The following is a 26,361-nucleotide window of genomic DNA, read 5'->3' as shown; positions in this document are numbered from 1 at the left end:
GGCAAAAACAAGAAAATTAGCTGCAACGTCAAGAGGTTAGTAATTATAATGAATGCAGATAACTTTGTTAAAGAAACCAAATTAAATCACCACTTATACAATTATGTTACCCAAAACAACATCAAAAAGTCAAAGCAGAGGTTAATATCCTTTGAGAACACCTGTTTGTCAAGCTAAAGTGATTGTAGTGATATGAAGGGGATTCAATACATTGTTTTGATGTGTGTGTGTATATATATATATATGTATATATATATATATATATATATATATATATATATATATATATATATATATAGAGAGAGAGAGAGAGAGAGAGAGAGAGAGAGAGAGAGAGAGAGAGTATTGTGCAAAAGCTTTTGGCAGTTGTGGAAAAATGCTGCAAAGTAAGAATGCTTTCAAAAATAGAAGTGTTAATAGTTTTTTTATTTAATAATCAACAAAATACAAAGTGAATGAACAGAGGAGAAATCTAAATCAAATCAGTATTTCGTGTGACCACCCTTTGCCTTCAAAACAGCATCAATTCTTCTTGGTACACTTGCACAATGTCATGGATTTTGTAGGATTAAATTTATACCAAACAGGTGATAATGGTCATCATTTTCACGTGTAGGTTAAAACATTAAATTTAGTGCAGCACATCATGCTTACATCCGTTTAAAATCGAAAGATGTCCAGAAGGGCCATCATCTTAGAACTGGCAGAAACCAGTGGGACCCACGTACACTCATCTACTGTTCGGAGAAATCTGGCCAGAGGTAGTCTTCATTGAGAATTGCAGCCAAAAATACATACCTTCAACAAGAAAACAAGGCCAAGCAACTCAACTGGGCACAAAAACATAGGAACCGGGGTGCAGAAAAATGGCAGTAGTTGCTCTGGACTGATGAGTCAAAATGTGAAATATTTTGCTGTAAAAAAAGGCAGTTTGTTTGGCGAAGGGCTGGAGAGCAGTACAATAATGAGTGTCTGCAGGCAACAGTGAAGCATGGTGGGGGTTCCTTGCAAGTTTGGGGCTGCATTTCAGCAAATGGAGATAGGGATTTGGTCAGTATTAATGGTATCCCCAATGGTGAGAAATACAGGCAGACACTTATCATCATGCAATACCTACAGGGAAACGTCTGATTGGCTCCAAATTTATTCTGCAGCAGGACAACGACTTACAGCAAATGTCATTAAGAACTATCTACAGTGTAAAGAACAAGGAGCCCTGGAAGTGATGATATGGCCCTCACACAGAGCTCTAATCTAAACTTAATCGAGTCTGTCTGGGATCACATGAAGAGAAAGAAGTATTTGAGGAAGCGACATCCACAGAAGATCTGTGGTTAGTTCTCCAAGATGTTTGGAACAACCTCCCTGACGAGTTCCTTCAAAAACTGTGTGCAAGTGTATCTAGAAGAATTGATGCTGTTTTGAAGACAAAAGGTGGCCACACCAAATATTGATTTGATTTATATAGACTTTCTTACTTGTCCATCTCTGGTTATATAGTGTCACGGTCAGTTTGTTTCCTTTGTTGTATGTTTGTGTCGTTCATTGTATATTTGTGTCCTTATACTTGTCTACTCATGGTTGTATACGTTCTTTTCTTCAGTTTGTGTACATTGCATTGCCTCTTATCTATTTATGGTCCTTTGTATTTATCTGGCCACACAGACAGTACTGAAAGCCCCCACCTAAAATGTGTATAAATACCTAGGATATGTTGTCTCTGGTTGGTTAGCCTTAGCTGGCACCATGAACAGGATTGGTGAACAGCAACCTTTGGTCGTCATCCCAGAAAGGGTTGTATATTAGTGCAGAATATACGATAGAATTTCCGGCACTCAAAAACTCTTTCCTGAATCAAAATTGTTTTTATTTGCAATCCACAGACATAAAGATGACCTTCTGGTCAGAACAATATGACTTTCCTCAAATCCTATGTAACATTAATCAAAAGGATAATTGTAATAAAGTTATTTTCATATTAACACATGTCGTAAGAAGTCTAATTTCTATTCCCTAGTATTCTGACTCAGAATTACGTAACATAAGTGTATCCAAATACCAACAGCATTACATTCATCCCTAAATAGTAATAATCCAGTATCTTTTGAAAATGTACTAGTGTATTAATTTAAATCTATTTAAATGTCCTCTATACAAGTCTAATACAACAGGGTCTCAACATATAAATCTTACCGGATTGCGTTTGTATATAGGAGAATGCGCTTGTTGCAACATTCGCCGCCAGAAAGGAAATGAGCGCTACTGACCCGTATCCGACCTTTTAAACCATTAATTAATGCACAGCTGCTGAGATTATGATGTAATATCCGTTTGAACTGGTCCTGCATCGACACAGTGTATCCACTTGAAGGACTGCTTCCGGAAATATTAATCGCCTTCCGTGGACACAATCATACACATAGTCATAATACAATCTCAGTGCTTAAAAAGTTATATCAAAAATGTAAAATATAATACTAGTACAATTGCACTCAAATCTCGTAAACGTAAATGCCATATTCCAGGATTACCCTAAACAGAATAGAATAAAATTAATAAGATAACGGAAATTATGTGCCTAATCGATTTGCTCATTTTTAGTTGGGATCTTTTAACCCCTTAATACCGAAGGTATTTTAAACCTTAATGACCGAGCAATTTTTTAAGTTTTTCCATCGTCGCATTCAAAGAGCTATAACTTTTTTATTTTTGCATCGACATCGCTGTATAAGGACGTTTTTTTTTGCGGGACAAGTTGTATTTTATAATAGCACCATTTTGGGGTACATATAATTTATTGATTAACTTTTTAATAACTTTTTTTGTGGGGTACTGGAAAAAAACAGAAATTTCACCATTTGTTTTGCGTCTTAATTTTACGCCATTTACTGTGTGGTAAAAATAACATAATAACTTTATTCAGTGGGTCGTTACGATTGTGACGATACTAAATTTATATAGATTTTTTATGTTTTCCTACTTTTACACAGTAAAAACACATTTTTTTCAAAATTATTTGCTTTTGTGTCGCCATATTTTAAAAGCCATAACTTTTTATTTTTTGACCGATGCAGCTGTATGAGGGCTTTTTTTTTTTGCAGGACGACTTGTAGTTTGTATTGGTAGCATTTTGTAGTAGATGTGATGGTTTGATCACTTTTTATCAAATTCTTTTGAAGGCAGGGTGAACAGAAAACAGCAATTCTGGCGTTGTTTTTTTATTATATTTTTTACAGTGTTCACCGTGCGGGTTAAATAATGTAATCATTTTCTAGATGGGTTCGTTACGGACGTGGCGATACCAAATATGAGTAAGTTTTAACTTTTTTTCATAAAGTATTTTGTAAGGGGAAAAAGTTATTTATTTTTTTTCTACTTGGGACATTTATTTATTTATTTCAAACTTTATTTAACTTTTTTACTTTATTTTTAGTCCCACTGGGGGACTTTACTGTGCAGACTTCTCATCGCTATTATAATACATTGAAATACTTCTGTATTGCATTGTATTATTGCCGGTCAGTATAAAACTGACAGGCACCTGTTAGGTCATGCCTCTGGCATGGTCTAACAGGCAATCACTAAAGGCAGGACTGGGGGCCTTTGTTAGGCCCCCAGGCGGCCATAGAACCCATCGGCACCCCGCGATGCTCCCGGGGATGCCAGTGGGATGAGAGAGGGTGCTCCCTCCCTCTAAAATTACTCAGATGCGGCGCCCGCTATTCAGCACCGCATCTGAGGGGTTAAATATGATCGGAGAACACTGCTAGTGGTCTCCGATCGTTGTCCTGAAGCCCGAGGCTGTTGCTAACAGCACGGGCTTCAGCAGCACCCCGCACAATGCGGGGAAAGTTCTTCTGAAGTGCCGACGTGGAAACGCGACGCTTCAGCAGAACTAGCCTGAACGACCAACGTAAAAAGACTATACTCTGGTCGTTAAGGGGTTAAAGGCTGAACTATTTATTTGTATTGTTATAGGACATATGGTTATTATCTGTCATTTCAACAAACTTTGCATAAATGAATAGGACAGGCTATTATAAGAAACGTTGTAATATATCTTATCAGTGTAACTAGCCTCTTTATGCTCTTATCTGGCTGATTTCCTGCTCCCCCTCCCACTGTTAAACTGACTTTCACTCTGAAAATTCAGCTCTGTCCATCCCGAGTCGGACTGCAGCTCACATGTATCAGATTACACAAGTCCAGTGGTGTAGCTATAGGGGTCGCAGCGGCCGCAATCGCGACCGGGCCCCAAAGCCAGGAGGGCCCGCAGCCCCCCACACCACATCAATAAAAAGTTACTATAGTAACTCGGGCCGCAGGCCGCTGTTACTATAGTAACTGACAGTACTTCTTCCTGGTTCCAGAATCGCAGCGGAGGTCCTAACGTCACAGCGCTATGCGCCGCGCATGACGTCACAACGCTATGCGCCGCGCACAACATCGTGATCCTGGATAGAGTCAGGACAGAGCTTCCGCCGCGGCTGAAGAGGAGGGTAAGATTAATATACCTGTCTGCTGAAGCTGATTGGCGGGGTCCGACTCCCGGGAGCCGGCCAATCAGCTGTTTTAAAGGGGCCGCAGCACTCGTATGAGAGCTGCTTCCCCTTCATTCTGGTCACTTCATTCTGGTCACACTGTGAATCCGTGTCGGAGATTCACAGTCTGAGCGAGTAAGGGAAATGAAGGGGAAGCAGCTCTCATACGAGTGCTGCGGCCCCTTCAAAACAGCTGATTAGCGTGCTCACGGGAATCGGACCCTGAACCATCAGCTATTGATGGCCTATCCTGAGGATAGGCCACCAATGTTTAGGGACTGGACAAGTCTTTTAATCCTACGATCTAGCAGGCTTAGAGGGCCCATGAGACAGGATCACAGATTGTGTGATGCTGTCTGCTGGGCCCTGTATCTAAGCCAATCACATGGTAGGCTTAGATACATGGCCTATGTGTGATCCTGTCTGATGGGCCCTGTATTACTGTATAAGATTACTGTCTGCTGGACCCTGTATTTAAGCCTACCTTGTGGTAGGCTTAGATACAGGGTCCCACAGATAGTATCACACATGGGCCCTGTATCTAAGCCTAACACATGTGTTACTAATCGTTTTTTGTGTGTTTTCTTACAGGTTCGGTCGTTGGACTACGTCGGATTCCAGGACTACTTCGATGACGGCTTTTTTTATTATCAATAAAATGGTTAATGAGTGCAGATAGTGCAGAATCATGATTTTCCCTAAGTACCCTTAGCCGGAATTGCAGGGGAACAAACAGCTTGTTCTCAGGAAGGATCTCCCGGGAGCTGAACCTTGATCAGCCGCAATTTCAGAGACTAAATCAGAATCAATAGAGGAAATGATTATACCTGGAGGCAAAACACAAGCAGGATCTTCCTCCGAAGGAGGGCTGCCCTATAGGTGACCAAAAAGTTGAATCTGGTAAAAAATAACGCCCATCGAGCTTGTCTCGGGTTTAGCCTCCGGGCAGATTCTAGGAAAACCAGATTCTTGTGGTCGGTAAGGACCGTTACCTGGTGCCTAGCCCCCTCCAGGAAGTGGCTCCACTCTTCAAATGCCCATTTAATGGCTAAGAGTTCGCGGTTGCCAATATCATAGTGACTCTCAGTGGGCAAAAACTTCCTGGAGAAGTAGGCACAGGGGCGGAGATGGGTGAGGGACCTGGTAGGCTGGGACAAGACAGCCCCCACTCCCACCTCGGACGCGTCAACCTCCACGATAAATGGCTCAATTTGGTTGGGCTGAACCAGCACTGGGGCCGAGATAAAGCACTTCTTAAGGACCTCAAAAGCCTGGACAGCCTCAGGAGGCCAGTGGAGGAGATCAGCACCTTTGCGAGTGAGATCCGTAAGAGGCTTAGCGATGACCGAGAAGTTAGCAATAAATCTCCTGTAATAATTAGCGAACCCCAGGAAGCACTGTAACGCCTTCAGGGAGGCAGGTTGGACCCATTCCGCCACAGCTTGGACCTTAGCGGGGTCCATGCGGAATTCATGAGGAGTGAGGATTTGACCCAAAAACGGTATCTCCTGCATCCCAAACACACATTTTTCGGTCTTAGCAAACAGTTTGTTTTCCCGAAGGGCCTGGAGCACCTTCCTGACATGCTCAATGTGGGAGGACCAGTCCTTGGAAAACACAAGTATGTCATCAAGGTACACTACAAGAAATACCCCCAGGTAGTCTCTTAAAATCTCATTTATGAAATTCTGGAAGACCGCGGGTGCATTACACAACCCAAAGGGCATGACGAGGTATTCAAAATGACCTTCGGGCGTGTTAAACGCAGTCTTCCACTCATCCCCCTCTTTGATGCGGATAAGGTTATAAGCCCCTCGTAGATCAAACTTAGAGAACCATTGGGCCCCCTGAACCTGATTGAAGAGGTCAGGAATCAAAGGAAGGGGATACTGGTTCCTTACAGTGACCTTATTCAAGTTTCGGTAGTCAATGCATGGCCTAAGACCACCATCCTACTTCCCTACGAAGAAGAAGCCAGCACCTACTGGAGAAGTAGAGGGGCGAATGTAACCCTTGGCCAGGCATTCCTGGATATACACTCTCATGGCTTCACGTTCGGGACAAGAGAGATTAAATATCCTACCCTTAGGGAGCTTAGCTCCTGGTACCAAATCAATTGCACAATCGTATTCTCTATGAGGTGGTAACACTTCGGAGGCCTCTTTAGAGAAAACATCAGCGAAGTCCTGAACAAACTCAGGTAGAGTGTTCACCTTCTCAGGGAGAGAAATAGAATTAACAGAAAAACATGACGTCAAACATTCATTACCCCATTTGGTAAGATCCCCAGTATTCCAGTCAAACGTGGGATTATGCAACTGCAACCAGGGAAGGCCTAAAACCAAATCGGACGATAATCCCTGCATCACCAGTACAGAGCACTGCTCCAAATGCATGGAGCCAACAAGGAGTTCAAAAACAGGGGTATGCTGTGTAAAATAACCATTAGCAAGAGGAGTGGAGTCGATACCCACTACCGGGACAGGTTTAGGCAAATCAATTAATGGCATAGCTAGAGACATAGCAAATTCCACAGACATAATATTAGCAGAAGACCCTGAATCCACGAAGGCACTGCTGGTAGCAGACCTACCACGAAAAGAGACCTGAAAGGGAAGCAAGATTTTATTACGTTTCATATTTACGGGAAATACCTGTGCGCCCAAGTGACCTCCCCGATGGTCACTTAGGCGCAGAAGTTCTTCCGGCTGCTTATTCTTATGCCTAGGACAGTTGTTCACTTGATGCTTGTCATCCCCACAGTAGAAGCAGAGACCATTCTTCCTGCGGAACTCTCTACGTTGTTGGGGGGACACGGAGGCCCCGAGTTGCATAGGTACCTCCAAGTCTTCCGTGCAAGAATGAAGCAACGGAACCTCGGGAGGCATCATGGGGGAGTCAGAGGAGAAAATACAAACACGTTCAAGTCGTCGTTCCCTGAGACGTCGGTCAAGTCGTACCGCTAAAGCCATAACCTGATCTAGGGAGTCAGAAGAGGGATAGCTAACTAGCAGGTCTTTCAGGGCGTTCGACAGACCCAACCTAAACTGGCACCTTAAGGCAGGGTCATTCCACCGAGAAGCTACGCACCACTTCCTAAAGTCAGAACAATACTCCTCAACAGGTCTCTTACCCTGACGTAAGGTCACCAGCTGACTCTCGGCAAAGGCAGTCTTGTCAGTCTCGTCATAAATGAGCCCGAGAGCAGAAAAGAAAAGTTCAACGGAGGAAAGTTCAGGGGCGTCAGGAGCCAAGGAGAAGGCCCATTCTTGGGGACCGTCCTGGAGCCGGGACATAATTATACCCACCCGCTGGCTCTCAGAACCAGAGGAGTGGGGCTTTAAGCGAAAGTAGAGCCTACAACTTTCCCGAAAGGAGAAAAAGGTCTTCCGGTCCCCTGAGAACCGGTCAGGCAACTTGAGGTGGGGTTCAAGAGGTGAGGTGAGGGGCACTACCAGGTTAGCATCAGACTGGTTGTCCCTCTGAGCCAGGGCCTGGACCTGTAGGGAGAGGCCCTGCATTTGCTGAGCCAGGGTCTCAAGGGGGTCCATAGTAGTGTCAGGGACCAGGGTAGACTAGGTATATGGGCTTGTGATTATGTAATGTCGGGGTAGGGAGACTGACAGGTGAGCCCTAATCTACCCGCCACTCAGTCCCTGCCTACTTGCAACGACCCACCCTAGGCGACGGGTTACAACTGGGCGACGGTCCCTACACTCAATAGGTGCACGACAGACAAACAGACAAGGGTACAAAGAAGCCAGGGAAATGGGGAAGCTGCCCACGGGGACACCGTGAGCAACAAGCGAAGTGAACGAGCCGAGTCAAACAAGGAGATGAGCGAGGTACAAAATAGCAGAGCAGAAGAGTGGTCAGTAAAGGCAAGGTCAATCACAAGCAGAGGATCAGGAGTTAAAGAAGCTGCAGCAGGGCCAGGAAACCAGCAGAGAAGAATCACAAGCAAAGGAGGAACAGGAAAGGCAGGTATAAATAGACAGAGGGTGGGAGCTACCTCCGTCTGGCCAGGCAGTGATAGGCTCTCCCACTCCTAAGCCTGCCATCCTGGGTGGTGGAAGATGGAGTCAGTCTCACAGACATAGAAGCAGGTGCAGACTGATTAACTATGGGCGTCGACACAGAAGTTGTGTCTGGCAGATCCTTTACACATATATTTTTCTTCTCGTTTCCTACTACATTATATGGTACAAAAAATGGTGCTGTGAAAATCTACAACTCGTCACGCAAAAAACAAGCCCTTATATGCCAATATTGAAGGAAAAAACAAAAATGAAAATCCGAAAAATGGCTGCGGCGGGAAGGGGTTAACAAAATACAGTGTTGGACAGGAGGTGCAATGCAGGCAATACCAGAATGGAAACCAGACAGACAGAGGGTAAACAGCAATCAGAATTCACAACCAGAATAGACTGTAAGTCCAAATCAGAAAGCAGAAGAATACCAGGAGTTGCAGAGGTCAAAACCAACCTAGAGCAGAGTGTCCAAATCAGTGAGCAAAAGGGTTCATCTAAAGTCAAAGCCGAGGTCGAGTCCCAAGAATGAAAATAGTCAGGTGATGCAGGGTGTAACCAGGAGCTTGATCAGATACTTTCATACACAAAGAATTTCACAAGCAACAATAAAAGAACTGACAAGACTTAAATACCCCACCCTAGAATCTGATAGGAAAAAGACAGAGAAATGAGATTGGCTCTGCAACTTAAACCAGAGCCACCCAGAAGCTAGGCTAGTAGCTAGGCTAGTAGTCATGACAACCTTAAAGAGACGGATGTTTCCTAACATTAGTGATGTGCAAATTTCCTGAATTTTGTTTCTGGGCCGATTCTATCACCCCCCCGTCCAAAAAACACACTCACCACCTCTCCTGGACTACCGTAGCGACGTGTCCTGGCTAGCAGGTAAGATGACGTAGTTGTTTTATGTAATCGCTGCAGCCTGTAGTTGGCTGCAGTGGTCACATGGTACACCTACGTCATGACAAAGTTTTGTCTCATGTGACCGCTGCAGCCTGTGATCGACTGCAGCTCTCACATGAGGCAGCTACGTCATCTTACCTGCCAGCAGGGATGCATTGGAGCTGGTGAGGTTTTTTTTAAAGCTTCTCCCCTCTTTTTTCCTAGAACCAGCAAAAATTTTGACTATTCGTGCGTCGCAAACTCCAAAAGTTTTGGATTTCTGGGAAATTCGGATCAAATTCAATTTGTGCCGAATAGGTTTGCTCAGCTCTAGTTGGGATCTTTTAAAGGCTGAACTATTTATTTGTATTGTTATAGGACATATGGTTAAATGGGAACTGCCATTTCAACAAACTAGCATGCAAAGGGAAAAACTACTAAAAATTGCAAAATCAAAGTCATATAATGGGCAGAAATAATGCTACTCCTCGTGTACACACACATGGCAGCTTATCCCGAAAAGTCAAATGAAACGACAGGTGCGCTTTAAGTATGCTAGAAATTTTAGTAAGATTAAATTGAGATGGAGATCCTTTAAAATCAGGTTATACTTAAAGAATATCCACGTGGTGTTTAATGAACTCATTTTTAGAATTTTTGCATTGTGGACACATTTTGGCTTTGAAGATAGGTTTCTTTACGATTTAAAGTTAATATTTTATTCCACATAGTGAAATAGTAGAGAATGATGGATGCCTCCTATTAATGTATTTTTTTCCGCAAGTGATTCATTGGGTGGGGAATATAACACTAACATTCGATTTATTTGTAGGAATGAGAAAGATGAAGAACCCGCTAGTGATCCATACATGCATGTGATATCACTGGTTAGTCAGTTAGCCTTATGTACCGAATATGATCTTTGAAGAAAATAGACATGATTTGATGGAACGTCTACATACATATAGGACCTTGTGAATTATGTGATTTGATTGCCAAAATTTCTCTCAACTATCTTTGTGTTTGTTGATGGAAGAAGACGAGGTCTGAGCCACAAAAGAAGGGGAGACGGATTTTTTACCTTATTGTTTTTCATAAATGGCAAACAACTCATGAATTTCTACTCCTAAAGGCCCTTTTATACTGGCTGATAATTGGCCAATACAGCGAGAGCCAATCAACGAGACATTGTTGATCGGCGCTTGTTTTCTCCTGTCACACAGAGCCATGGATGAGGACGAGCGGTCGTTACTCCTATCGCTCGTCCACATACATTATTATTATGCCGGCAGTGCATCTCCCTGTTTACACAGGGAGTAGCGTTGCTGACAATAATAGAATTTAACTTTTTTTAAATGATACGATCAGCAGATGATCAAGTGATTGCTCGTTCATCTGCTGATCGCTGCCCTGTTTACACAGGGCAATTATCGGCAACGAGAGTTCTATGAAAGCTTGTCCGCCCGATAATTGACCAATGTAAAACCCCCTTAAATCAAGGTTTGTAAAGCCTATGAAGCAGATTTGTGCCCCCCATCCAAGAAAAGTAGACAATTTAATACTATATGCTTTACTTTATTACACTATTCATATTAAGCAGGAACAGAACAACAATGAGAAAGCAACTGATCCTAAGTCTTTAGACTCCTTTGATGTCCCAGATGCCCAGGGTCGGTCTATACTCTTTTATACTGCACTAAGAAGCTTATTTTTTAATACTATATGTTTTTTTAAGCTTAATATATAAACGAATGACATGCAGAGTTTATAAGTTTCAACCTACTTCTCCTTGTGTGCTGCAATGAATATGAAGGCCTTATAGTCAGTAAGGTCACTGACAGCCGTTCTCACCTTGACCTTACAGTAATCAATGATAAAACCTTCTCCAACTAGAGCGTTCCTGACAAAATCCTCATTATATTTGAAAATATGAAATTTGTCTTTCCCGACTGTAAAATATGTTGCATCTAAACACCCAATTAATAGGAGGTGTCCTCCAGGATTCAGCAACCCAGAGAACTTCCTCAGATATCTGATGTAATCATCTTGATCTTTGCTGGCGTCTTCTAGAAGCCAAGCACTGATGACACAATCGGCTGGTGGTAAGACCAGCGGGTCTGTCATATTCTTTTTATCCAGGTCGCATTTCACAACATGTTGAATGGCTGATCTCACTTTTCCTTCTTTGTCCTCAAACTGATCACTGGAAAATAAAAAAGACAAGGAAAGTGATTGTCCCACAGTCAACATCAACATGGTGGCTCAGGACTTAGCACTGGACTATTGACTTGCAATACTAGAGGTAACGTTTGAATCATCCAAGAGTGTTGCACCAAGTGTCAGCAAGGAGATAGTGCAGCAAGGAGAGATGGTAAGTTCCCTTCTGTGTACATATGTCTGTGTGTATATGTTCCAGTATGTGTGTGTCTATATGTGTATATATTTCTCTGTGTATATTTTTCTGTGTGTGTGTGTGTCTATCACTGTGTGTTATTTGTGGTGTCACATAGGACTGCAGGTAACATCTACATTATCTGTACTGTGTGCGTGTATATATATATGTATACATGCCTTGTGTGTGTGTGTGTACATATATGCATACATGCCTCGTGTGTCTGTGTATATGTATACATGCCGTGTGTGTGTGTGTATATTTATACATACCTCGTGTGTGTGTGTGTATATGTATACATGCCTCGTGTGTGTGTACATGAATACATGCCTCATGTATGTGTGAATATATGTATACATGCCTTGTGTGTGTGTGTATATGTACACATGCCTCTTGTGTGTGTGTGTACACATGCCTCATGTGTGTGTGTATATGCCTCGTGTGTGTGTGTGTGTGTGTATATGTATACATGCCTCATGTGTGTGTATATGTATACATGCCTCGTGTGTGTGTGTGTGCGTGTGTATGTATACATGCAGTGGCGGATTAACTAAACTATAGGCACTGGGCTGTTGCCCAAACTTGGGCCCCCTTTCTCCCCCGCCACGCCGTAACACTACCTTTTTGTGCAAGCATTAACAAATGGGTGTTACGATTCCCCTTGTCAAAGGGCTGTGTCCCTACATACTAACAGTCTCCAACCATCGCTGACAGTATCACACTGTACAGGGACACATCCTCCTGACAAGGGGAATGGTAACAAGCATTTGTCTATCAGTCCTGGACTTCACAAAGACTTTTTGTGAAATACAAGGATTTCCTATAATAAACATGTCAGGAGAGGTGACAGATTCTCTATAAATCTAGTGACTCATAGGTGACGACTTCTCAGATTCTGGTAACTTTTTTCCTTTTTCTTCTCCATCCGGTACAGACTTCATGACGACTTCTCCCGGCCATGACCCATTTCTGCAGAATTTGCCACTTAGATGTCTTCTGTTTCTCACTTTTCCAACATTTCTACACCTATAAACGAAAATAAAATTATCATGGCACCACACACTGTGCCTCTAAATATAACAGCACCATACACTGCGCCCCTGAATATAATTGTGTCAAACACTGTATAGTAAAGCACCATATGCACAATAGCCACTGTAGATAGCATCAAACACATCCCCCTGTAGATAGCGTCGCACACATCCACCTGTAGATAGTGCCACACACATCCCCTGTAGATAGCGCCACACACATCCCCCTGTAGATAGTGTCACACACATCCCCCTGTAGATAGCGTCACACACGCAGCCCCTGTAGATAACGTCACACTCACATCCCCCTGTAGATAGCATTACACACACATCCCCCTGTAGATAGCCTCACACACACATCCCCCTGTAGATAGCCTCACACACACATCCCCCTGTAGATAGCGTCACACACACATCCCCCTGTAGATAGCGTCACACACACATCCCCTTGTAGATTGCGTCACAAACGCATCCACCTGCAGATAGCGTCACACACGCATCCCCCTATAGATGGCGCCACACACACATCCCCCTGTAGATAGCATCACACACACACACACACACACACATCCCCCTGTAGATAGCATCACACACACATCCCCCTGTAGATAGCGTCACACACACATCCCCTTGTAGGTAGCACCACACACACATCCCCCTGTAGATAGCCTCACACAGCCACCCCCCTGTAGATAGCGCCACACACACACACACACACACACACACACACACACACACAGACACACATCCCCCTGTAGATAGCGTCACACACACATCCCCCTGTGGATAGCGTCACACACAAATCCCCCTGTAGATAGCGTCACACACACATCTCCCTGTAGATAGCGTCACACACAGCCCCCTGTAGATAGTGTCACACACGCATCCCAATGTAGATAGCGTCACACACGCATCCCCCTGTAGATAGCCTCACACACATCCCCCTGTAGATAGCGTCACATACACAGCCCCCTGTAGATAGCGTCACACACACAACCCCCTGTAGATAGCATCACACACACATCCCCCTGTAGATAGCGTCACACACATCCCCCTGTAGATAGCGTCACATACACAGCCCCCTGTAGATAGCGTCACACACACAGCCCCCTGTAGATAGCGTCACACACACAGCCCCCCTGTAGATAGCATCACACACAGCCCCCCTGTAGATAGTGTCACACACAGCCCCCTGTAGATAGCGTCACACACAGCCCCCCATAGATAGTATCACACACATCCCCCTGTAGATAGCATCACACACACAGCCCCCTGTAGATAGCGTCACACACACAGCCCCCCCTGTAGATAGCATCACACACATCCCCCTGTAGATAGCATCACACACATCCCCCTATAGATAGCGTCACACACATCCCCCTGTAGATAGCGTCACACACATCCCCCTGTAGATAGCGTCACACACATCCCCCTGTAGATAGCGTCACACACATCCCCCTGTAGATAGCGTCACACACACATCCCCCTGTAGATAGCGTCGCACACACATCCCCCTGTAGATAGCGTCACACACACATCCCCCTGTAGATAGCGTCAGACATGCATCCCCCTGTAGATAGCGTCACACATGCATCCCCCTGTAGATAGCGTCACACATGCATCCCCCTGTAGATAGCGTCACACACATCCCCTGTAGATAGCGACACACGCAGCCCCCTGTAGATAGCGTCACACACAGCCCCCAATAGATAGCGTCACACACATCCCCCTGTAGATAGCGTCGCACACACATCCCCCTTTCCCTTTAGATGGTGTCGCACACACATTCCCCTGTAGATGGCGTTGCACACATCCCCCTGTATATAGCGTCAGACACATCCTCCTGTAGATTGCGTCGCACACACATCCCCCTGTAGATAGCATCACACACAAATCCCCCTGTAGATAGCGTCGCACACACATACCCCTTTAGATGGCATCGCACACACATTCCCCTGTAGATGGCGTCGCACACACATCCCCCTGTAGATGGTGTCACACACACATCCCTCTGTAGATAGCGTCACACACACACATCCCCCTGTAGATAGCGTCATACATGCATCCCCCTGTAGATAGCGTCACACACACATCCCCCTATAGATGGTGTCACACACACATCCCCCTGTAGATAGCGTCACACACATCCCCCTGTAGATGGTGTCACACACACATCCCTCTGTAGATAGCGTCACACACACATCCCCTTGTAGATAGCATCACACACACATCCCCCTGTAGATAGCGTCACACACACACATCCCCCTGTAGATAGCGTCACACACATTCCCCTGTAGATAGCGTCACACACACATCCCCCTGTAGATAGCATCACACACACATACCCCTATAGATAGCATCACACACACATCCCCCTGTAGATGGCGTCACACACACATCCCCCTGTAGATGGTGTCACACACACATCCCCCTGTAGATAGCGCCACACACAGCAGTGATGAAGGGAGGGAGTGAGTGATGGAGGGATGATGGGAGGGAGGGAGTGAGTGATGGAGGGATGAAGGGAGGGAGTGATGAAGAGAGGGAGGGAGTGATGAAGAGAGGGAGGGAGTGAGTGATGGAGGGAGGGAGTGAGTGATGAAGGAAGGGGGCAATTGTGGGATGAATTGATGAGGAGATGGAGGGAGGGATGAAGGGATGGGGGTTTGGAAAAGCACTCACCAGCCTGGAGCTCTGTGTAAAAACCTGACTGTCGGGCGGGCCTTCTCCCCTGCAGATATTCTGCTCCTTCACTGTGGTAGAAGGACCTGAATGGTGGGTGGGGTCACATGGGCATGACGTCATCAAAGGTCCTTTAGCCTACTATTCGGAGTACATTTATGTAGAGAAGTGTAACTTTCACTATCCCGGCTAAGCCCGCCCGAATTGTTCTCCCTGCACCTTCTCCCCATCTCTGCAGCGACAGTTACCAGCGCTGCATAGTTTTTAAGATTATGTGCAGTTCGGGCAGCCATGGGCCCGCTACGTGCCTCGGGCCCCGGGCGGCCACCTGATCCACCCGTATGATGATCCGCCAATGTATAGATGCCTCGTGTGTGTGTATATGTATACATGACGCTTGTGTGTGTGTGTATATGTATACATGCCTCGTGTGTGTGTGTATATGTATACATGCCTCCCATATGTGTGTATATGTATACATGTCTCGTGTGTGTGTGTGTGTATGTATACACGCCTCCTGTGTGTGTGTTTATATGCATACATTCCGTGTGTGTTTGTGTGTGTGTGTATGTATACATGCTTCCTGTGTGTGTGTGTATGTATACATGCCGTGTGTGTGTGTGTGTGTGTGTTTATATGCATACATTCCGTGTGTGTGTGTGTATGCACATGCCTCCTGTGTGTGTGTGTGTCATTATATGCATACATTCCGTGTGTGTTTGTGTGTGTGTATGTATGCATGCATGCCTCGTGTGTGTATATGTATACATGCCTCGTGTGTGTGTGTGTATATGTATACATGCCTCGTGTGTGTGTGTGTGTCTTTATATGCATACATTCCGTGTGTATTTGTTTGTGTGTGTATGTATACATGCCTCGTGTGTATGCATATGCATACATGCCTCGTGTGTGTGGGTGTGGGTCTATATGTATACATGCCTCCCGTATGTGTGTGTATGTATACATGCCTCCTGTGTGTGTTTATATATATATATGTATACATGCCTCCCGTGTGAGTGTATATGTATATATGCCTCTGGTGTGTTTATATGCATACATGCCTTGTGTGTGTGTGTGTGTTTATATGCATACATTCCGTGTGTGTTTGTGTATGTATACATGCTTCCTGTGTGTGTGTGTATATATACATGACTCCCGTGTGTGTGTGCCTATGTATACATGCACACAGAGGAGGCATGTATGTTTATATGCATACATGCCTCGTGTATGTGTGTTTATATGCATACATTCCATGTGTGTGCATGTATACATGCCTCCTCTGTGTGTGTGTATGTATACATGCCTCCTGTGTGTATATATATGTATATATATGTATACATGCCGTGTGTGTATGTTTATATGCATACATGCCTCCTGTGTGTGTGTCTATATGCATACATGCCTCGTGTGTGTGTGTGTGTGTGTGTGTGTGTGTGTGTGTGCATGTATACATGCCTTCTGTGTGGGTATTTATATGCATACATGCCTCCTGTGTGTGTGTTTTTATGCATACATGCCTCCTGTTTGTGTATGTATACATGCCTCCCGTGTGTTTATATGTATACATGCCTCCTTTGTGTGTGTTTATATGCATACATGCCTACTGTGCGTGTATATGTATACATGCCTCCTGTGTGTGTGTGTGTGTGTCTGTGTATGTTTACATGCCTCCCGTGTGTGTGTGTGTGTGCATATGTATACATGCCGTGTGTGTGTGTTTATATGCATACATGCCTCGTGTATTTGTGTTTACAATGTGTGTGTGTATGTATACATGCCTCCTGTGCGTGTGTATGTATACATGCCTCCTGTGTGTGTGTTTGTGTGTATGTATACATGCCTCCTGTGTGTGTGTGTGTGTGTGTGTGTGTGTATATGTATACATGCGGTATGTGTATGTTTATATGCATACATGCATCCTGTGTGTGTGTTTATATGCATACATGCCTCCTGTGTGTGTGTGTGTATGTATACATGCCTCCTGTGTGTGTGTGTATACATGCCTCCCGTGTGTGTATACATGCCTCCCGTGTGTGTATATGTATACATGCCTCCTGTGTGTGTGTGTGTATACATGCCTCCTGTGTGTGTATACATGCTTCCCGTGTGTGTATATGTATACATGCCTCCTGTGTGTGTGTTTATATGCATACATGCCTACTGTGCGTGTATATGTATACATGCCTCCTGTGTGCATGTGTATACATGCCTCCCATGTGTGTATACATGCCTCCTGTGTGTGTTTATATGCATACATGCCTACTGTGCATGTATATGTATACATGCCGTGTGTGTGTGTGTGTGTATGTATGTGTGTGTATATGTATACATGCGGTATGTGTATGTTTATATGCATACATGCATCCTGTGTGTGTGTTTATATGCATACATGCCTCCTGTGTGTGTGTGTATGTATACATGCCTCCTGTGTGTTTGTGTATACATGCCTCCGTGTGTGTATACATGCCTCCCGTGTGTGTATATGTATACATGCCTCCTGTGTGTGTGTGTGTGTGTGTGTATACATGCCTCCCGTGTGTGTATACATGCTTCCCGTGTGTGTATATGTATACATGCCTCCTGTGTGTGTGTTTATATGCATACATGCCTACTGTGCGTGTATATGTATACATGCCTCCTGTGTGCATGTGTATACATGCCTCCCATGTGTGTATACATGCCTCCTGTGTGTGTTTATATGCATACATGCCTACTGTGCATGTATATGTATACATGCCGTGTGTGTGTGTGTGTGTGGGTGTGTGTATGTATGTGTGTGTATATTTGCCTGTATTTGTGGAGGGCAGCAATAGAAAGTCCTACACATCCAACCTAACGCCGGCCCTGACCAAGTGTCAGGCTTATACTGTGCCTATACAGGATTATTTTGTATAATACCACCCCCTATGGATAAGTATATTGAACTGAGAGAAGTAGAATTTTTACATCTGAGTATTCACAGAGAAAACATTTTCCGGGATCATTGCCCCCTCTCCCATTATATTTTTTGTATCAGGAGCAAAAATGAGAATGACAGTGGTTTTCTCTTGATATTTGGACAAATACGTCACCTGTTTTCTTCTTTCTCTTGAAGAAGTGTTGATGTGTGGCCCCAATAAAATGCTCCCGTACGGTCGTCCACCCATCTCTTCAGCTCCATGATGCATCTGTTATTGACCTTCAGCACTATCATGTTTTTGAAAAACTCACAGGCTGAATATAGATGATGAATGAAGGAACTAACACTGAGGTCAATCAAGATGTCTCCTTTAATGTGACCTGCAGAAAAAATTTCAGAATACTGAAACATCTAATCTGTTAATTCTTCATACAGTTTGTGGATAAACAACGACATATGTCTCTATTACTTCTATGTAAACATTGGGTTTCCAATACCCCAAAACCATAAAAAATGATAAATTAATCCTCAAATGTTCTCTAGGGATAGATTTGGTGGTATTAGTCTTATACGTCTCATATGAAAAGGAGAAGGGAGGCTCATGGTACAGTAAGGAGAACCATCCAAAAGTCTTCGAAACACTCTTAAAGGGTACCTGTCACCAGCATTTTAGCTATAAAGCCAGCAATACCTGGTGAAAGTGGGTGAAAAATCATTGTCATCTAAGCTATAAATATGTTCTAAGTAAGTTCTGTACCTTTAGTATTCCGTTTTTCAGTGGTCCCACGCCGTATGCAAATGAGCAGAAAGGAGTCAAATCTTCATCTGAAAAGAGTTAGATTTTCATTCCTCCAGCGTCTCAGAGTGGACTCCACCTCCTTCTTTTTGATTGACAGCTCCTTAGCCAGTCAGGGCCGGACAGGTGTCGGCAGTGGGCAGGGTTAAGAAGCTGCGTCCCAGAGGGAAAACTAATTACCATAAAAGGCGGGAAGAACTTAAACGACTACATTAACCGACAGAGGAGGACTTCAGGAAAGAAGAGAACAGGAACGAACTCTGGACAGCTGCGGCCATTGAGGAGTCAGGCGAGTTTGACAGGTAATATGTTGATGACAGGATCCCTTTAAGGTGAGGTGCTCAACTGATGGGGTGGTATATAGGTCACCCTATGCGAGCTCAATAACCTGTGGTGTAGCTGTTCATCTAGAAAAATAACAAGCAAACATGGGGTGCTCCTGTGTAGTATAGTCAGTACAAAAAAAGGTGCAAGACCCACCTGGTAACACATAAATCATATAAGGTGTCCCAAGGGAATCTATAGGTTTGGATCTTCAAGAAAACTCATTATGTAGACTCAGAAATCCTAGGAGTAGACATTATTGAATTGAAAATATTTTTTTTAAAAATAAACTCTACTTTTTAAGGATCTATAAGATACAGATGTAGCCTTCGTTATATTGACTTTTGGCGAGCTAGGATAAAAATTAGCGCGTCTATGAAACGTTAGCATCTCACTTCGCAGTACACTAACGTATGTGTACTTGCTATTTATGTTTTGCCCACTAAATGGCAGTCAAAGCCAAGTAACAACTTGTTACTGCACAGAAACAGTAAAGAGGATTACTCTGTCACAATTTGTATGACTGATGATCTTTTTTTTTTTTTTAAAAGCCAGCATTGCCCATACAAATTGGCAACATTTGAAATACTGTGCTATTAATTTTGAGTTTAACTGCTACTCTGTTTATCTGTGCAGTACAGTATGTACTGTTCCACTCCAAGCACTGTGGCTCATGCCAATAGGCAATGCTGGAGCCACCTAAAAAAACGGCCTGGTGCATGCCTGCTTCCCTCTAATTTTAGTCTGCCATTTTTGGGTTCTGACTGTTTCCCTATCCCCCTTTTAACCCACTATACTGAGAAGCGCCGGCGGCCATACTATTTCTACACTGACTGTTTCCCTATCCCCCTTCTAACCCACTATACAGTAAGCGCCGGCGGCCATACTATTCATACACTGACCGTTTCCCTATCCCCCTTCTAACCCACTATACTGAGGAATGAAAGTGCCTGTACTCTAATACAGTAGTTTACAAGGCACAGCCCATACAGTACGCTTTCCATACTATAGCTGTTGTGTAGGGGATTCTAGCTCTGGTCAAATTCACTTGAATTGGACCGGAACTGCAATCGCCGACACAGCTGCCAGGGAAGCGTACGGGCTGTGCTTGGCTAACTACTGTATAAATATCTATGTATATGAATATTGGTCATCACATAATAAACTTGGGCCGATGCTGATCGTTTTTTTGGCTCACAGATAATACTGAACAGTTTTCCCTCGCACCGATGTAACCAATAGTGGACCAGCCTGGTCATCTACAGTACAGAACACCAAACGCCAATACTGTACCCTTTTCCCTACTGTAATTTGGAATAAACAGTCCATGTACAGGAAATGAAATACATTTTGTTTATTAAACAAGCATCTTTTTATGCAGCGGTACAGTACCCTATGCAGAATCTGATAAGTGATAAAAATAGATACTATGAACAAACCAAACATGACTGACATATACAGTATACAGTAAGGAACAAAAATAAGATTTTATGAGCATGAAAATGTATTCTTAAAAATAAATGATAAATAACTACTGTACATTATCATACATATGTACTGTACAGTTTTATACAATACTGTTGCACAATTGCAGTTTTGTGGATGACTGCTCCTGGTTGTTACCATCTGCTGGCTCCTTTATTTTTTTGGCAATGTCTGTCCTGATCAAGAAACGTTTCTGCGTTTCCATAATTTTGAAAATGTCTTACGTTTTATGGTAATGCCTGTTTACCCCTTGAACCATCATAGTTTACTGTATGAGTCCAAGACTTGTACACATCAAATGGTACTAGTTCTTGGAACAGTATCTGGGCAAACCGGTGGGGTTCATCTTGACGAAAATTTACTTTTGTTGCGTCCAGGACAGGTAGGGTAAAGTTTGAAATGGGTGCCAAAACTGTAAGGGAACTGTTCCAACTGCTGCTCTTGTGGTGCCACTGTGGGTGGTCATTCTGTCAGAGCAGGTGGTGCTGGTGCTTGGTTGATTGCTGTAATCAGGCAATTGGTCAGCAGTTACACTGTGTATTTGATCATGTGTCTCCCACAATGGAGATGTTGAAGGAACACTGGTAATATCATCAGGCACCACTTGGTTCACCAATGTAAGCGCTCTTTTCACATCATCTTCCACTGCTTGATTCATCTTCGAAAGTGCTTCCTTGAGACCGTCTTCCACCACTTGATTCACGTAGACAATCACTTTCTTTAATGATTCTTCAACAATATTGCCAATGCTACTAGACAAGATGTAGTTTAATTCCTTTAGCTCCATTTCCAATTTTTCAATTCTCGCTTCAGCCCCACATTTGCACGTGCCAAAACTATCAGATGGGAGCACAAGAGCAGAAGTTTGGAAATTGGGTGCGTGATGAGAAGTGTTTGGAGTTGAACACATGTTATGTTTATTGAAAGGCAACTCTTCCTGCACACTTGCACCACTTCTCAGTGAATTCAGACATTCCCTCAGCAGATTTCCGGTATCCATTTCTGGATCGTTGAAGGTGATCGGTTCCAAGTGTCCATCAGCATTGCTATGCGCTACATCAAAATGGGTAACAGGTTCTGCAATTGTAGCCACAGCATTGCCCAGGGTTGACATGAGAAAATTGATGAAATCCAGTTCTGTGTAATGAATACTTAAGTTTTTAGCCTTTGGTTTACAATTGCATGGAGGATTGGGCAGGTTCTCCTTTCCGCCCAAGACCTTCTTTTTCGTAGTGTTCACAGTGCACAACTTCTTTTTAGTTGTCTTCAAATTGGCACACAAGCCTCCAGGGTTGAGTGCACTTTTCCAGGTTTATAGAAGTTTTTGGAGCGCATGTTGTTAGAAATACTGTAGTGCAGGCTTCAAATTTGCTGTGCTGTAAGTGCTGTTAATTCTCAAGCTAATGTGCAGCCCCCGTGGTTCTGGGAAGTCTATTAGCTACTGCGTCCGTTCCTTCTTTTATTCTCTAGACTACTGTATTGTGCAGTAAGTCTACACTTGTTTTGTGCTGCATGTGTATTGTACTGTAACTTGTTGGGTGGGATAATTACATTAACAGCAAGTCAACACACTTCTCAAGCACCTCTCCAGTACTGTATAAATTCTGAAAAATACAGCTGAAACTCTCATTTCCCAAAACATACTGTAAACTGTAAATCTTTATTAAATACACCTTGTTTAAAAACACAAATACATTATGAATGGATCATCCGGAAAACAATATTTAAGAGGCTCTGTCACCAGTTTAAGGCCTCATGCACACGAACGTATTTTTTTGCTCACGTAAATACTGGCGTAAATACGGGTCCGGTGTCACACGTATTCGACCCGTTTTGCACCAGTATTTACGGACCCGTGCCCGTAAATACGGTTCCGGTGTCACCAGTATTCCACCCGTATTTACGGGCAAGTTTTCGATGCAAAATTGCACTGCACTAATCGGCAGCCCCTTCTCTCTATCAGTGCAGGATAGATAGAAGGGGCAGCCCTTTCCGAGGTAAAAGTAAAAGAAATTCATACTTACCCGGCCGTTGCCTTGGTGACGCGTCCCTCTCTTGACATCCAGCCCGACATCCCTGGATGACGCAGCAGTCCATGTGACTGCTGCAGCATGTGATTGGCCTGTAATTGGCCTGTGACTGACTGCAGTGGTCACATGGGCTGAAACGTCATCCAGGGATTTCGGGCCAGATGTCGAGAGGGACGCGTCACCAAGGCGACGGCCGGGAGACCGGACAGGAGGAAGAAGCAGGAAGTTCTCGGTAAATATGAACGTCTTTTTTTTTTTTTTTTACAGGTTGCTCTGTATTGTGATCGGAATTCACTGTCCAGGGTGCTGAAAGACTTACTGCCGATCAGTTAACTCTTTCAGCACCCTGGACAGTGACTATTTACTGACGTCGCCTAGCAACGCTGCCGTAATGACGGGTGCACACATGTAGCCACCCGTCATTACGGGAGCTCCATAGACTTCTATGGGCTGCCCGTGCCGTTATTACAGCCTGAAATAGGACATGTTCTATCTTTTTCAACGGCACGGGCACCTTCCCGTAAGAAAACGGGAAGGTACCCGTGGCCAATAGAAGTTTATGAGCCCGTTATTACGGGTCGTGTGCATGAGGCCTTACAATTTCCCATCTCCTAACTACAGTAATCTAATAGGCGAATGTGAAAGCAGAAAATAGGTTAAAGGCTATGAAAACCTTTGACATTTAAAAAAAAAAAAAAAACTGTGTATGAGAGTGTTTTGAGCAACTTTTCTAATGTATTTTTATTACAATTTATTTTTACTTTTTGGGATACAGCTGCTTTGTACTCTGTATATAGAGCAGCTGTATCCTGCGCTGAAACCTGTATCCATCAGGTCAGCGAAACTGATGGGTTCAATGACAGCGTGTCCTGCATGTATATGACACAGAGGATCAAACTGTTACCAATCACGTCTACCATAAGTTCATAACTTAGATGTGATCGATAACAGGTGGATCCTGCGTGTCAGATACAAGCAGGACCCGATGACACTGAACTCGTCAGCGCCGCTGACATGACGGATACCGGCTTCAGCGCAAGATACAGCTGCTCTGTATACAGGACACAAAGCAGCTGTATCTCAAAAAGTAACAACATTTTTTAACAAAGATACATTACAAAGTTGCTCAAAACACTCTCATATACTATTTTATTAATAATAAAAAAAAAGTCTTCAAAGGTTTACATAGCCTTTAAAGGGTTAAGAAATTGCACCCACAATTGTCATTTTCTAGTTGTCTTTTTTCATTCTCCAAAAGGGAATGGAGATTACAGAGTTGAAAACAATGACGATACTAAACCCTGAACATATTTTTTTTCATCATAATCAATGACCAGGACTTTACTCTTCTCCCTGTTAATTTCCAGATGACTGGGGCCGTGTGGTCGCCTCCTCTGATCTCCCACACCCTCAAAAGAAACTATTTTCCCCAATTATATTCATGTATATTGTTACAATTATTTTTAACCAGTTAAACATAGAATAATATACACATCAATGTATCTTTGGAGTAACAAAATCAGGATACATACCCACTGCGAAAACTTGTCTTAGATTATCAATAAGAAATTTCAAGGAGTCATCTCCAAAGGCCATGTCAGGTTTATCTGAAAAGTAATGCTCCAGACATTGTCTGGAATCAAAGCCATGTACGTGATAGAACTTATGGGGACTGGAATCCATCATCTACTCCTGTATCACAGACGGGGTGACTACCTCTAGACCGGGGCACAAGGTCTTTATATAATTACCAGGATTCAATTTACAAAGTGTGTTACTAAGAATAACTTATCACATGATGACTTATTATATTAATGAGCCGGTCATGGGAACTTGTGTTATAAGAAATTCACATAGAGAATTAATGATCTTTAAATAAACAAATACATTTTATTGTTAAAGTAACAATGAGACAAAAAAAACAAAATTTTTCAGTCTGTAATATCTTCTCAAAAAAAGTGCATGTGGTTTAAAGGGGTCGCCAAGTTTATAAAATTCATTTTCTTATACACTATAAGTTAATTCTGAGTTAACCCTTTCAGGACCGAGCTAATTTTGGCCTTCAGGACCAGCCCCATTTTATCAAATCTGACATGTGTCACTTTATGTGGTAATAACTCTGGAATGCTTTTGGCTATCTAAGCGACTCTGAGATTGTTTTCTCATGACATATTGTACTTTATGCTAGTGGAAAAATTTGGTCAAAAAATTCATTGCTTTTTTGTGAAAAACACCAAAATGTAAATAAAATTTGCAAAAATTATGATTTTTCTAATTTTAAATTTATCTGCTTGTAAGACAGACAGTAATACCACACAAAATAGTTACTATTTCACATGTCTACTTTATATTTGCATTGTTTTTTGAACATTATTTTATTTTTCTATGACGTTACAAAGCTTAGAACTTTAGCAGCAATTTCTCACATTTTCAAGAAAATTTCCAAAGCCTATTTTTATAGGTACCAGTTCAGTTCTGAAGTGGCTTTGAGGGCCTTATATAAGTCACCCCATTTTAAAAACGACACCCCTCAAAGTATTCAATACAGCATTTAGAAAAATTCTTAACCCTTTAGGTATTTCACAGGAATTAAAGCAAAGTAGAGGAGAAATTTACAAATGTCTTTTTTTGTCGGAAAATCCATTTTAATCCATTTTTTTTCTGTAACACAAAAGGTTTTACCAGAGAAACGCAACTCAATATATATTACCCGGATTGTGCAGTTTGTAGAAATATTCCATATGTGGCTCTAGTGCGCTAATGGACTGAACCACAGGCCTCCGAACCAAAGGAGCACCTAGTGGATTTTGGGGCCTCCTTTTTATTAGAATATATTTTAGGCACCATGTCAGGTTTGAAGAGGTTTTGTAGTGCCGAAACAATGGAAACACCCCTCAAGGAATTCATCAAGGTGTGTAGTGAGCATTTTAACCCCACAGGTTTTTTGCTGAATTTTGTGGAATTAGTCCGTAAAAATGAAAATCTAAATTTTTTTCAATAAAACTTAGAAATTATACATTTTTACAAGCAATAAAGAAGAAAAAGCACCCCAAGATTTGTAAAGCAATTTCTCCTGATTACGGCAATGCCCCATATGTGGTAATAAACGAATGTTTGGAGGCACAGCAGGGCTCAGAAGCGAAGGAACGCTATTTGGCTTTTGGAGATCAAGTTTACTCAATTGGTTTTCGGGTGTCATGTCGCATTTGCAAAGCCCCTGAGGGACCAAAACAGCGGACAACCCCCAGAAGTGACCCCATTTGAGAAA

At 43.1% G+C, this 26,361-nt stretch overlaps 1 protein-coding gene across 1 annotated transcript; it reads right to left on the bottom strand.

Moving 5' to 3' along the window:
• Window positions 1-11,233: 11,233 nt before the first annotated feature.
• LOC142662516 (nicotinamide N-methyltransferase-like) lies at window positions 11,234-24,846 on the bottom strand. Its single transcript, XM_075840724.1, has 3 exons — window positions 24,626-24,846; window positions 18,631-18,838; window positions 11,234-11,657 (listed from the first exon to the last, which is right to left on the bottom strand). Exons 1-3 carry the CDS (start codon window positions 24,777-24,779, stop codon window positions 11,234-11,236), a joined length of 786 nt encoding a protein of 261 aa, XP_075696839.1. The 5' UTR covers window positions 24,780-24,846.
• Between the last annotated feature and the right edge of the window lie 1,515 nt (window positions 24,847-26,361).

Source organism: Rhinoderma darwinii, chromosome 10, assembly GCF_050947455.1.
Source record: "Rhinoderma darwinii isolate aRhiDar2 chromosome 10, aRhiDar2.hap1, whole genome shotgun sequence".
NCBI lineage: Eukaryota > Metazoa > Chordata > Amphibia > Anura > Rhinodermatidae > Rhinoderma > Rhinoderma darwinii.
The sequence above is the reverse complement of the archived record's forward strand: the minus strand, read 5'-3'. Positions and strand labels throughout refer to the sequence as shown.

Excerpts from the sequence above, each read along its gene's own strand:
- LOC142662516 (XM_075840724.1), bottom strand. The coding sequence starts at position 24,779 with ATGATGGATTCCAGTCCCCATAAGTTCTATCACGTACATGGCTTTGAT. Across the intron at positions 18,839-24,625 it reads AAGACAAGTTTTCGCAGTGG|GTCACATTAAAGGAGACATC; the intron begins GTATGTATCCTG and ends TTTTTTCTGCAG. Across the intron at positions 11,658-18,630 it reads CAAGAGAAAGAAGAAAACAG|TGATCAGTTTGAGGACAAAG; the intron begins GTGACGTATTTG and ends TTTATTTTCCAG.